General features: G+C 37.7%; 2 protein-coding genes across 7 annotated transcripts in view; one reads left to right on the top strand and one right to left on the bottom strand.

Annotated features, from left to right (window-relative positions):
• The window catches only part of LOC110676395, a 151,522-nt gene that overhangs the window by 38,446 nt on the left and 99,076 nt on the right, over nt 1-14,000 (top strand). The gene's annotated exons all lie outside the window — the stretch shown is intronic.
• The window catches only part of LOC5569028 (hillarin), an 89,419-nt gene that overhangs the window by 22,498 nt on the left and 52,921 nt on the right, over nt 1-14,000 (bottom strand). For all 5 annotated transcript variants that reach the window (XM_021844119.1, XM_001658235.2, XM_021844121.1 and 2 more), the window contains exon 4: nt 12,783-12,973. In XM_021844119.1, coding sequence (XP_021699811.1) covers nt 12,783-12,973 — 191 coding nt within the window. The remainder of the gene's footprint in view (nt 1-12,782; nt 12,974-14,000) is intronic.

Below are 14,000 nucleotides of genomic sequence, written 5' to 3'. Positions count from 1 at the left end.
GGCATGTGAAGCAGCGTTTTTCTTGACATAATAGGTATGTATTACCAAGTACGAACATCAATTGTATTTACTAAAGGCATTTTAAGCTACTTTTATACTAATTATTCTATTTGTCAGACTTCTGCATGTTCAGGATGTTCTAGGTTGCCAAGTAGGACATTAAGCCATACACCTAAAATTTTTCCCTGACAGGGAAGTATATTTGCAAGGACTTTTCCGAAGACAGTAAATTTTATTCATTGGTTCTTTTTATACAGCCATTTTCCGACTGCGGTCATAAATGACCGTGCCGGCCCCAAAGGGAAAACTTTGATCATTTTAGCGAGAAAAGTTACTGGAACAAGGGTAGACCTGAAGTTCTGAACTCCAGGGTAAATTGGAGGGCCTGGAATATCACCAACGTTCCTTGAAATAGCCAATTGGTCTGTGAGAAGGTTCAGTGAATATGGAAGATTATATAACTTCACTCAGTTTAGAAGGAAATATTACTGGAAAAATAGTAGACCTGAAGTTCTGAAGTCCTGGGGAAATTTTGAAGGATCTGCAATACCTCAATCGTTCCTTGAAACAGCATATTGATCCATGAGAAGGTTCAGTCAACATAGTAGATTATATAACTTCACGCAGTTTAGAAAGAAAAATTACTGGAACAAGGGAAGACCTGTAGTTCTGAACTCCAGGATAAATTGGAGGGCCTGGAATATCACCAACGTTCCTTGAAATAGCCAATTGGTCTGTGAGAAGGTTCAGTGAACATGGTAGATTATATAACTTCACTCAGTTTAGAAGGAAATATTACTGGAAAAATAGTAGACCTGAAGTTCTGAAGTCCTGGGGAAATTTTGAAGGATCTGCAATACCTCAATCGTTCCTTGAAACAGCATATTGATCCATGAGAAGGTTCAGTCAACATAGTAGATTATATAACTTCACTCAGTTTAGGAAGAAAAATTACTGGAACAAGGGAAGACCTGTAGTTCTGAACTCCAGGGTAATTTGGAGGGCCTGGAATACTCCAAACGTTCCTTGAAATATCTTTTTGATTCGTGAGAAAGCTCAGTGAACATAAAAAAACTTCATCGTTTAGTAAGAAAAATTACTAGAGAATTGTAGATCTGAATTTCTGAACTCCGGGGTAATCTGAGTGGCTCGGGATAACCCAAACGTTCCTTGAAACAGCTAATTGATCCGTGAGAAAATTCAGTGAACATGTTAGATTTTATAACTTCACTCAGTTTAGCGAGATAAATTACTTGAACAAGTGCAGACCTGAAGTTCTGAACTCCAGGGTAATTTGGAGGGCCTGGAATATCCCAAACGTTCCTTGAAAGAGCTTATTGATCCATGAGATGGTTTAGTGAGCATGTTAGATTATATAACTTCACTCAGTTTAGTGAGATAAATTACTGAAACAAATGTAAACCTGAAGTTACGAACATTAGGGTAATTTGGAGGGCCTAGAACACCCCAAAAGTTCCTTGAATTAGCCTATTGATCCGTGACAAGGTTCAGTCAACTTGGTAAGTTATATATCTTTACTCAGTTTAGCAAGAAAAAATACTGGAATAAGTGTAGACCTGAAGTTCTGAACTCCAGGGTAGTTTGGAGCACCTATAATATCCCAAACGTTCATTGAAACAGCCTATTGATGCATGAGAAGGTTTAGTGACAGGAAAGATTTTATAAATTCACTCAGTTTAGCGAGATAAATTTCTGGAATAAGTGTAGCCCTGAAGTTCGGAACTCCAGGGTAATTTGGAGGGCCCGGAATACTTCAAACGTTCTTTAAAACATCCTATTGATACGTGCGAAAGTTCAGTGAACATGGTAGATTATATAACTTCACCCAGTTTAGCAAGAAATACTACTGGAATAAATGTAGACATGAAATTCAGATTTCCAGGGTAATTTGGAGGGCCTGGAACACCTCAAACGTTTCTTGAAGTAGCCTTTTGATCCGTGACAAGGTTCAGTAAACATTGTAGATTATATAACTTCACTCAGTTTAGCGAGAATAACTACTGGAACAAGTGTAGACCTGAAGTTCTGAACTCCAGGGTAATTTGGAGGGCCTGGAATATCCCTAACGTTCCTTGAAATAGCTCTTGAGATTCTCAGAGGTTGGTAGATTCTATTTGAATTTGTAATGTTATTGTTTTTAACCCAAACAAATATTGTTACGGTTGTAGATTTCAAAGAGTGTGCCTTAGGACAGTTTGGACGTCCTAGAACATCCCAGGACATAGCAAAGCAAGTGAAATAGTGTTTTCGTTAAAAGAGTAATTCTGTATTATCTAGCCTGAACATCATTTATGTTCACAAACAGCATTTCACGCTTCGTATGTACTTATAGTTCAATTTTCCAAACTTCAGGATGTTCAGGATGTTCTAGGTTGTCAATTAGGTCATAAAGGCATATATTTCATATTTTTCTCTGATAAAAGAGTATATTTGGGACAACTTTGCCGAAGACAGTATATACATTTGTTCATTGGTTCTTTTTTTACAGCCTTTTTTGTACTGCGGTCATATATGACCGCGCCGGCCCCAAAGGGTTAAGGTATAAACACGTATTTTTGCTGAACATCACAACTTTCTATCTTTAAAAGTAAAGAAGTTATCTGTTGATTTGTGTTATACAATGCATATTTGTTTGATAGTAAATACGCATAAAGACACTTATAAACAAAAAAAATTATCGTTTGTCGAAAAAAAAAAGATTTGGTTCTGTCATAATGTGTAAAGGTTGTCTGCGCCGGAAACAGGTATGTACGCCTAAATTATCCCTTAAAATATCCATCCTGTAACTTTGTTTCACTATGAGCAATTGGCATGGAATTTTGGCAGAGAACTACAAATATACTCATCATTTATTTATTATCACAAAATATTCAATGTTTCACACTACCGGTTAAAAAGTTAAGCACCTGGTGAAGTCGCTCAAAATAATAGTAGTTTTAATAATTTAAATATCTGCTGTATTTTGAGTTTTTGAATTTTTCTTCATTCATCGTTTCAACCATTTCCACCCAAGCTATAAATGTATAAACAAGCCATTTTTTTATAAAATTGTTACTGAACAAAAATTTACAAAAGAAAACCTACTATTATTTTGAGCGATTTCACCTGGTGCTTAACTTTTTAGCCGGTGGTGTGAAATTTTTCAAATGTTGTGATAATGAAATTGAGTATATTTGTAGTTCACTGCCAAAATTTCATGCCGATAGCTCATAAGGAAACAAAATTACAGCATGCCAAAGTTGAGCATTTTGTATGAAAATCGGCTTTCACTACTATTATTCTGAGCACAACTGTATGTAGAGAACACAAAAAGTGTTGAATTTTGGGGTTATTCTTATATAGCAGATACATCTCAAAAAGTATAAGAGATAGAAAAATTGTGTCTTCGACAAAGTTGTTTCAAATTGCTATTTCTTCAACTTTTTCGAAGACACAATTTGAACGTTATGAAAAAATAATTGTTCTATCTCACTGATAGGTGGATTGATCATACATTTTTTATGCTTTGATGCTTGCTTTGATATACCAAGAAACTTCTCCGAACAAATTATGCCGCTAAAATCAACGTTTTGGGCGCTATTCCTAAAGTGCACGAAATAGACAACATAAATCACAGTAAAGTGATTAATTGATGTTACGTGTTTTGATACTTCTGCTAGAGGAACCAGGAGTTCTTTTATGAAAATTTCGGCCCATTGCAGCGTCTTCATTGGCTTGTGGTAAATAATAGTTAAGTATTATGTTGTACGAAAACTAGCCATACCCATTAAAATGGTTCATTTAATGGCTTGTTTTGGGCTAGTCCGCTCATTCGAGCATGTGAAAATAAGTGATTTCTAATTGTTTCCATTCCTCATCGCTTGGCAAACAGCTACGCTTGGCATGTGTATCGGTAGTTTTTATTTTGCTTTGTTTTCTAATAGGGTGCTATAAACATTTTCTTGTTTGTAGCTTGTACAATGGTGCCAGTAGTTCCACAATTCCAGATAATATCGATGCCGTAGCGTTTCAGTGAAAGTGAGAGTATGCCACTATGCCGCATGGACGGTTTAGCACTGCTTCTTGTCCAGCGATATGCTGGCCTGGGGCTATTATGCGGAAGTGTCGTTGCATTATTGGAACGATGTGTTACGTTTACTAGACTCTTATGTTATGTGCAGTCAAGGCTTTTCAAGCATACACTTCATTTGCATACCACGATACGTTACGTTTGAGTATTACGTTTGCAAATGATTGCAATACCAGATATAAAGGGTATTCAACCAATTCTTTCCTGGAAATAGTTGTTTTAGGCATATTCCAGTGGTTTTTGTGCATAAACTGGAAATATGTGACCTTCCTTATTTGTTCATTGGTACCCCTAGAAAATTCTGTGAAAATTTGAACGGGACCATTGAGTTCTTGAATTTTTGTAAAATAAGTTCATATAAATGTGGGTTTGAATTACATGTCGATGATTTTTTGTGTCACTAGTTACTTGAACATTTCCCACTCATCAGTGCCGCATTTGGGCTTCGGATGGGCCGAGTCACACCTCATGAACTTGTTCGTGCCTTTGAGTAATGCACCAAACTTGAATGATTTTTTTTATGCAATTAGCAGTTCAAATATAAAGGAAATCATACAATACTGCTGCAAAAAAATATTCAAATCGTGATAACTTTTTTGTTTTACTATATTTTTGGACCATTTTTAACAAGTTCTCAAAAAACTGTTCTCGTTTAAGGATCCTTGTCGGTATTAATCATTGGTGATCTGTAATGTAAATTCGCGATAGTTCTTGCATTCCCTTTATGTGCAAAAAACTTAAATTCTAAAAAAATGAACAAAATCGGACAATCCTTTTTGTAAGATGTAGCATAGTCACAAACCAATAGTCGTTGTTCGTTGTGATAACATATCGGTACATATCGGAACCGGAACTGAAGTCTGAAATTGGACAATTAAAACCCCATTCCAGATATGTGGCTAATGCCGAGAAAAACCAAAAGTGCGAAGAGCCAAAATCTCCACTCAAAAATGCAGCACCAGACAACGCGCCGGCGAATCGCAGAGAAAAACAGAAGCGCCAAATTTTCATTTTCGTTTCGATTGGTATACTTTTCCTTTCGACGGGGTCTAGTGTGTTGGTGTGGTGTGGTAACGAAATCGATTGATTGGAGCACGTGGTGGATGATTACCCAACTAATTGTTGTTTAGAAAACTGGGAAAAATACAGATGGTGATTTTACGTTGAGGTTTTTTTGGAATCGATGAAGCGTCATGTGCAATGTTTTGTAATTCAATTTGACAATGATGATTTTAAAAATGAAAATGAGTTCATTATCCAAGCATCCATTTAACATTATAATTGCCAGTTTGACCAAATTAAAGGTGTTGTTTTGTTGGACACACTCCTAAATGATTGCTAAATCCGGACCTGTTTAGGAACCTTAACATTCATATACAAAAACTAATATTATAAGTGATTATTGATAGTTGTGGCTGACTCCACTTGATATATTTTTTTAAACAAATGCATTTAAGTGAATAGATACTTCTACTGCTACTTGAACTATTTCAACATATTCAACGATTAATACAACGCTTACCATGTTTAGTTAAGTTAAGTATTTATCTCGATACTGTAAATTGTTTCAAAATGCTAACATCAAAAAATGCTAAAACGTACTTGGGCGTGATTTATATACTTTTCAAGGGTGTACAAATTATCAATGTCGATTTTCAACACCTTCGTTAACAAATATTGCCAGCATATCGACATGTTAGATACACAACCTCAACTTTGGCACCTTCCAGATCATAAAATAAAGATCAATCTCCAAAATCGGAAACCCGCATCGTCCGCCTCCATGGATGATGGACTCTCAAAAATTTCGTGCGCTCCACTTATGCAATACGCTTTGAGAAATTAGCATAATTTGTGTGAACCACGGTACCACCTATAGCAAACGACAGTGGTTAGCGAGAATAGAAATGACACAATAAAGTTTGATTGAAATACTTTGACTGTCAAATTGTTTCCAACTAGGGCGTAAGTTACACCTTTAACTAATAATGCTTGGCTTTTAAGCAGCCTTTTAAAGCTAAGTAGCCCGTCATTCGTTTTGGCAGCCATCTTGATTTTGCAGCTTGCAATTTCAAAGTTACAAAACTCAGTCGTCATAAGTAATATTGATTCAAAAAAAATCACTACTTGCGCTTACTTGCAGGAAGTATACTGATACGTTTTCAGCTATGTCAGTGCAAAATCAAGTGATTTTCATTAAATGGCAATCGTGAGACAAATTAGCCACAATGCGCAGTACAAATTTCAATGACGACCTAATTCGCCTTAAACACGACGGATTAAATCAAAAGTGACAAAAATAGGATACATCTCTCTATTTGTAAGAAATGCAATATTTGCTCTTTGTGATTCTTTTATCGCGTGCAAGAATATCACCACTTTCTTTCTTTTGAGATTTTTTAATTCTATTCGAATATTTTTGACGTTCATTCCATTTTGAGAATCAGCCGGTATCAATTTAATTTATGTCATTATAAAAATAGGAGGCAAAATAGGAGATTTGCAACAACTCAAAAGTTTGTGTTTAAAGCATCGTGAACTTTCTTCTTCTTCTTGGCATTAACGTCCTCACTGGGACAGAGCCTGCTTCTCAGCTTAGTGTTCTTATGAGCACTTGCACAGTTATTAACTGAGAGCTTTCTTTGCCAAAGTTGCCATTTTCGCATTCGTATATCGTGTGGCAGGTACGATTATACTCTATGCCCAGGGAAGTCAAGGAAATTTCCATTACGAAAAGATCCTGGATCGACCGGGAATCGAACCCAGACACCTTCAGCATGGCTTTGCTTTGTAGCCGCGGACTCTAACCACTCGGCTAAGGAAGGCCCCAATCGATGAACTTTCTGCTGAGTTTAATTCAAGTTATTTTTGAGCTGCGGTGAAAATGTCAAGACAATCGGAGCACTAGAAGCCGAGATCTAAGCCTCCAAACTTAACCATTTTTCTATACTTCCAAACTTGATCATTTCGTATGGAGAACAAACAATGCGTACTTTATTCTGTCCAGTACTGTATATAAATCATCTTTTTTTTGTTTTTTTTTTGTTTTTTACAAGGGGGAAATCTGCAAACTGCAAAGAAGGTAACTCAGGGAATGCGGGGATGACGCACCAACGACGACCCGCTAAAACCAGCCTATGCACTGTGCTTGAGCAATTCTTTTAGAATTGCTCAAGTGGTGAACAATGCATCGACATTACCCTTGGCCTCAGACCTTTATCTCCCCGGAACCACCTTACGGTATTTCTTCGGGGAGGGGCCTGTGTTTGTGGGCTTCGTGGCCGAGTGGTTAGTGTCGCCAGGCAGTAATCACTTCGTGTCATGGGGTGTGGGTTCGATTCCCGCTTCAGCCGTCGAAACTTTTCGTCAGGAATGTTTCTCGGCTGTGCCACTGGAGCATGCTTGTCCGTTGTCTAGTGTTAATTTACAGTCTGTGCAGCTAAATGGCTGAAAACGGTGTCCGTGCATATAGCACAACACGTGTAGCAGAAGTAGCCTAGGCAAACTGCTTCTCCTAGCCGACTTAAACAATGTTACTAGGGACCAGCCTCGGCAGGGCTAATCCTCTTCAGCCAACTCTTGGTCGGCGCGCCATAGGCGCTGCAATTCTAACATAATGTGAGTGACAGCCGTAGTTACTGCATTCCAGCACTCGGCATCTGCATACATTCTCACTATAATATTGTCGGGGGACGTGTCCCCTCCGCATGTATTGAGCATGCGACCTCACACAACAATGAAACGGGGGCAATCGAACACGACATGCTCCGCTGTTTCCTCCACACCAGCACAATTGGGACACGCAGGAGATTCTGAGTGCCCGAACCTATGCAGGTACTGTCTATAGCAACCATGTCCTGACAGAAACTGCGTCAGGTGGAAGTTCACTTCCCCATGGTTTCTACCATACCAATCTGACACATTTGGTATTAGCCGATGGGTCCATCTACCCTTAGTGGAGTTATCCCATTCCTGCTGCCAGCTTCTAAGCGTTTCCTCTTTACACGTGACGTGGACTCCTCTGGTACCCCTTTGGTTGAAGCATTGAACATCTTCCTTGATGATGAGCCCGATGGGCGTCATCCCGGCTATGATGCACACGGCCTCTTTAGATATCGTCTGGTATGCACTTGCTACTCTTAAGCACATTATCCTGTACGTGCTTTCCAACAGCTTTAGGTTTCTGCTCGTTCTAAGCGCTTTTGACCAGATTGGTCCTCCATACCTTAGTATAGATAGCGCCACACTTGCCAGTAGCTTGCGTTTGCTGGCAATTACAGCAGAGCTGTTAGACATCATCCTCGAAAGCGCCGCTATAGCTGTAGATGCCCTTTTACGGGCATATTCAACGTGGCTAGCGAAGCTGAGCTTGTCATCGATCATTACCCCAAGATGCCTAAGGGATCGCTTGGACTCTATGGTGCAATCACCTACCGAGATAAGCGCCCGTTGCTCGGACTTGCGGTTGTTGACCACCACCACCTCAGTCTTGTGACGGGCCAGTCCTAGTTTCCTAGACTTCATCCATTCCTCAACTAGAGAAATAGAGTGCGCTGCTGTCAACTCTACTTCCTCCATCGATTCACCATAGACCACTAGGGTGATATCGTCGGCGAAGCCAACAATCTTAACACCCGTCGGGAGGGGCAGCCTCAGTACGTCATCGTACATCGCATTCCATAACAGCGGGCCCAGGATTGAACCTTGAGGTACTCCCGCGGTAATTCGAACGCTTTTCTGCCCCTCATCTGTGTCATACAGTAGAATCCTACCATCAAAATAGCTTTCTAGAAGCTTACACAACTGCACAGGTACCTTGAGGCGGTGAAGCGCGTGTGCTATTGCTTCCCAGCTTGCGCTGTTGAACACATTCTTCACATCCAGAATGACAACCGCGCAGTAACGGATGCCGCTCCTTTTATGCTCGATTGCCACCTCAGCGGTCTGAACGACCGACTGGATGGCGTCCAGAGTAGATTTACCTTTTCTGAATCCAAACTGGTTGTTGGACAGGCCGTCCGCACTCTCCGTATACGGTACTAGTCTGTTGAGAATCAACCTCTCCAATAACTTGCCCGTCGTATCCAGTAGACAGATAGGTCTATACGCCGACGGGTCACCTGGTGGTTTCCCCGCCTTTGGTAGTAGCACCAATTTCTGTCGCTTCCATACATCCGGGAAGATTCCTTGATCAATGCAGTGTTGCATCGTGGTTCTGAACATGTCTGGATCCACGTTCACTGCCGCTTTTTAGGCAACATTCGGGATACCATCGGGTCCCGGCGCCTTGTTTATATAAATCATCTGAAATGCTCGATTTATTCGGATTGTGAGCTCTTTTACCTTTTCTTAGTTACTAAACTAATTCTGTGTCTGCTGGATTATTGTTCAATATACTTTTCCGTAACGGGAAACTGCGATATAAAAATTAAGGGATCTATTTTGTTAATAACAGGACATTAATTTAAATAATAATCTCGAATTATGCAAACAATTGTAAGAAAATCGAGATAAAACCGTAATAACGTGAATACGGGGGTTGCTTTTGTAATATTCTCATAAATCGTTTGATAACATGTATGAAAAAAAGACTCTATTTTAAGAATGTTTTGAGGGATTTAATTCCTAGATGGATCCACAGAATTCTGGAGTAATATACTTAACATGATATAAGGCAACAGTATTTACTTGTCATACATGTTCATTAAAATCTGACTAAAACATAAGTGATATCGAGGCATCGACTGAAAATCACATATGAAATTTATCGAATAGGAAAGTATTGTTTTTTTCAGGTTTACCATTTGATGTAAAATGTATGAAAATAATATAAATATCTTACATGATATAATCGAAAAGAAAATCTTTTATTCTTAAATCGATCGTGACAAAATTAGGCCTAATAATCCACCGGAATACCTCCGGCGCCAGGAGCATCACCAAGATCCTTCGGCCACTTTTAGAAACAAGATATGTGCACCAGTATATTGACAAAAAACAACTGAAATCCATTGAGTATCCGCTAAGTGATGAGAGTTTAAGTCTTTTTTCTTTCACTCAGGCCTACACGGGTTAACACCCCATTTTACGGTACGAAATTCGGAAATTTGAAAGTTGAGAAAGAAATCGTGAAATACATACCAAAAACAAATTAGATTCGATTTCAGGAATTTGCTGTAGAAATAAATCATGTAAATATTTAAAATGATTTAATCAATTTAATCTTATAGACTCTGAGCTGTATTAATCGATTCAAGCCTAACATGTAATTTCATTAGCCAAAATTCACAAATAAAATCCAGTATTGCAGGGAAACATTCAAATTTTCCGCTTTTTGGTTTTGACTTCACGTCCCAACTGTGAAACAACCTGCTTTTCTACTGAGTGTTCTTGTTAACACTTCCACATTAATTGAGAGTTTACTTCGCATTTAATCATTTTTGAATTTCTATATCACGTGGTAAGCATAAGGATACTGGATGCCTGTGGGAAGACGAGAAAATTTACAACTCGAAAAACTCCTCGATCGGTCGGATTCGAAGCCGCGACCTTCAGCATGGTCTTGCTGGATAATTATTTTTTTAAACGGTCACATCACTCGCTTATAGTAAATTCAAGACCATCACCCTTTTCTAAATCCAACTCCTTGACATCTATGAGGGCTTCGGTGTGTCGCTGGCCTTTCTTTAAGTAGGTGTCATACCATCATTATCCTTCCCTTTCATCGTAACGGAGAAGATGGGCGTGGCCGGCAATGGAAATTGTCATGTCTCTGACTTTCGATTGGACAGCTATTCCTTCCAAAATAGCTTTCCATAAGCAATTGGAATAAGAGTGGTAAAGTACCGTAAACCTGTGCGCAAATTGATCACTATTTTTCAACTTTTTGTTGTGGTATCCTTCGTAATTCAATTATTGCCAAATAAATTTCGATAAAATCAGTACTCCATTGATCTTTATCAGTTAATGTAATCGACTTTTCATAAAATAATGAACACATCATAAAATAGTTTTAATATTCAAAAATTAAAATGACACACTGGAGCGAAATTGATCACCATATAACAAAGCAGGTTTATGAATAAAATTCCTTATCTACTATACAAAATCTTACAACTCGAGTATTCAATCATTTTTTTTGCAAAATTAAACTTTGAAAACCTGCATAATACGCCTAAATGTAGGCAATTTCCCTTGAAATAAGCAAATTACTTGAGAATAAACGGTTTTATGAGCAAAAAACTATACTTGCTATGCTGTATAATATCAAAAATGAGTTCAGTAGGTTATACTTAAGCTTACACAACATTTTAAACACTCAAAGTTAACATTTAGGCATAGAACTAGTGAATTGTTCAGCACCGACATTTTCATCTGTATTGCTAAAACTTTCAAATAGTTTGGATATTTCTATGTAAATCTGACCAGATTAAAAATGAAATACCGCTTTGATTCATATTACGGGCAGCTCTACTTTGTATGGGAAACATTTCTGATGAAATGTTTCAATTTTTGCCGTGCAAAAGTTCTCATTTTCAAGGCTCGTTTTAATAAGTATGTTCCATAGATTTCAATGCAAATTTATAATGCCCAAATGCCTTAGACATCTCTTTAGTGGTTTGAAAATTTCTATTGATGATTCGAATTTTCTATTTATGATTTTCATGAACTGTCCGGAATTTAAATCAAAGTGTTAGAAATATGAAGCAAAAGTGAGGAAGTGTCCAGAATTAAAATCATCAAAAGACTACACATTTCTATTTATTTAAATTTATTCATGTTGCAGAATCAAAACATTCACTCACCATTCCAATCTTAAGTGTTTGGAAGGCTCGATGACGCGAAGGAATCAGAAAGAATGATTTATTTTATATACTTTCTTTTGAGTTATACTTCACTGACACACTACTTGAGTGTCCGTAATATGAATCAAAACGGTAGTTCGAAATCATCATTAGATATCTATAAACTAGAAAACATGGAATGTCCGTGACGCCAACAAAACCTTTAGCATCCTTGGAAGGAAATGTTTTTTGGTACTGACCTTCAGCATGGTCTTACTGGATAGCTGCGTATTTATTGCTACGGCTATTTCGGTTTTGAGTTTCCCTCTTTTTCTAACAAAATTTAAAAAAACTAAGATATATATTGACGAAAAAATCCAAATAGATTGCGCATTGCTCTAAGACTGTGGTAATATCAGCAATTAAATGATTTCATGTATTTTATTAGAATAATAATACAAAATGAAGCAAAAATTGCACTATTTTTAATTATTTGGGTCTGGATTAAAAGCTCAATAAGAAAAACTGCAATGTGCATTTTTGGATATCATTGTCCTAAAAACACAAGGTTAATGCTTCAAAATACACATTACATTGGTTTAGTGAGAGGTGATGACTTGCTATATTGTTGTACAGGTCAACAAGCGTTTTTTATATAATCAGAGACTCAGCAAACGAGCGATGCTTAGCTTATGAAGATGTATGAAGAGATAGATACCCCTAGATTGAGTCATCCATGCTCTAGTAAGTAAATCGTTAGCCATGCGAAACCAAGTGTGGGTAAGATTATAGTGAACGAAGAACTTTTCGATGTGAGCGATACCTTAGTCAAACAACACAATTCCGTTAAGTTTCATTCTTCTGAAAAGTTGAATTAAGAAAACATACGAACGTGTCGATAAACTTACCAAATAATAATCAATCGGCTTCTCCCGCGATTTTTCGTACGCCTTTTGAATTTCCGTTTGTTTGAGCGCGTGGGCAATGTGTAAGGCACTGGCATCGAACCTGCCATATTTGTAATCTGGATCAGTCTGTGGCGGCGAATTGCCTTCGCGAATTCCGTTGAAGCCATTTGGAGTGGCTTGCCGTTGCTGGCCTAGAGAAAGAGAAGAAAAAAGGTAACATTTTAATTATGAAAATCTATTTGAAAACATCGGTGTCCTTGTACGTACATTATACAATTCACGAAATGTGCCATAGGATTATGGACATAATGAAAACAGAATGAATTGCTCATCTACTTTCCAAAACAATACATGATTATGAAAAAATGTGGTATATTGGTGGAAGCGTTCTAAATCAAATGAATCTTCATATTTAATCAATATGTATTTAATACAAATGAGTCATACAATTTTTAATGAAAATAAGTTTTTTAAGTAAATTAAAACCTACGAAATGCCAGGGACCCAGATAGCCGTAGCGGTAAACGCGCAGCTATTCAGCATGACCAAGCTGAGGGTCGTGGGTTCGAATCCCACCGGTCGAGGATCTTTTCGGGTTGGAAATTTTCTCGACTTCCCAGGGCATAGAGTATCTTCGTACCTGCCACACGATATACACATGCAAAAATGGTCATCGGCATAGTAAGCTCTCAGTTAATAACTGTGGAAGTGCTCATAAGAACACTAAGCTGAGAAGCAGGCTCTGTCCCAGTGGGGACGTAAACGCCAGAAAGAAGAAGAAGAAGAAATGCCAATCTAGCATTGCGTATCTCAAATTATGACACTATACAAAAATATCTTCATTTGATCTTGAAATGGCAATAATATTCGATTTGTCGAAAATTATAACCATAGTTTTCAAGTAGCATTGTTCTTGATTAAGTTTAATAAAAAATATTTTGAATATTTAATTCTACTGGTGATTTAAAGATGGAATTTGAAAGAATCATCTTGTCTACTATAAAATATTTCTGTGTAATGCGATATAAATCTCCTATTATACATAAAATACAAAATTTCAATTTCCTACAGTCAAACTTCCATTAAGTTTGTACATCGGTTTGAGTGTTCGTTTATGAATATACATTTCCTTGGCAGCAAACAAATCCTACGATATGCCGTTACAATGAGATTGAACATTCCGTTACAGAGACCTTCTTTTTTCTAACTTTGCCGTAG

Source organism: Aedes aegypti, chromosome 2 (genome assembly GCF_002204515.2).
Source record: "Aedes aegypti strain LVP_AGWG chromosome 2, AaegL5.0 Primary Assembly, whole genome shotgun sequence".
In the NCBI taxonomy this organism is placed as follows: domain Eukaryota; kingdom Metazoa; phylum Arthropoda; class Insecta; order Diptera; family Culicidae; genus Aedes; species Aedes aegypti.
This window is presented reverse-complemented; position numbering and strand designations above follow the sequence as displayed.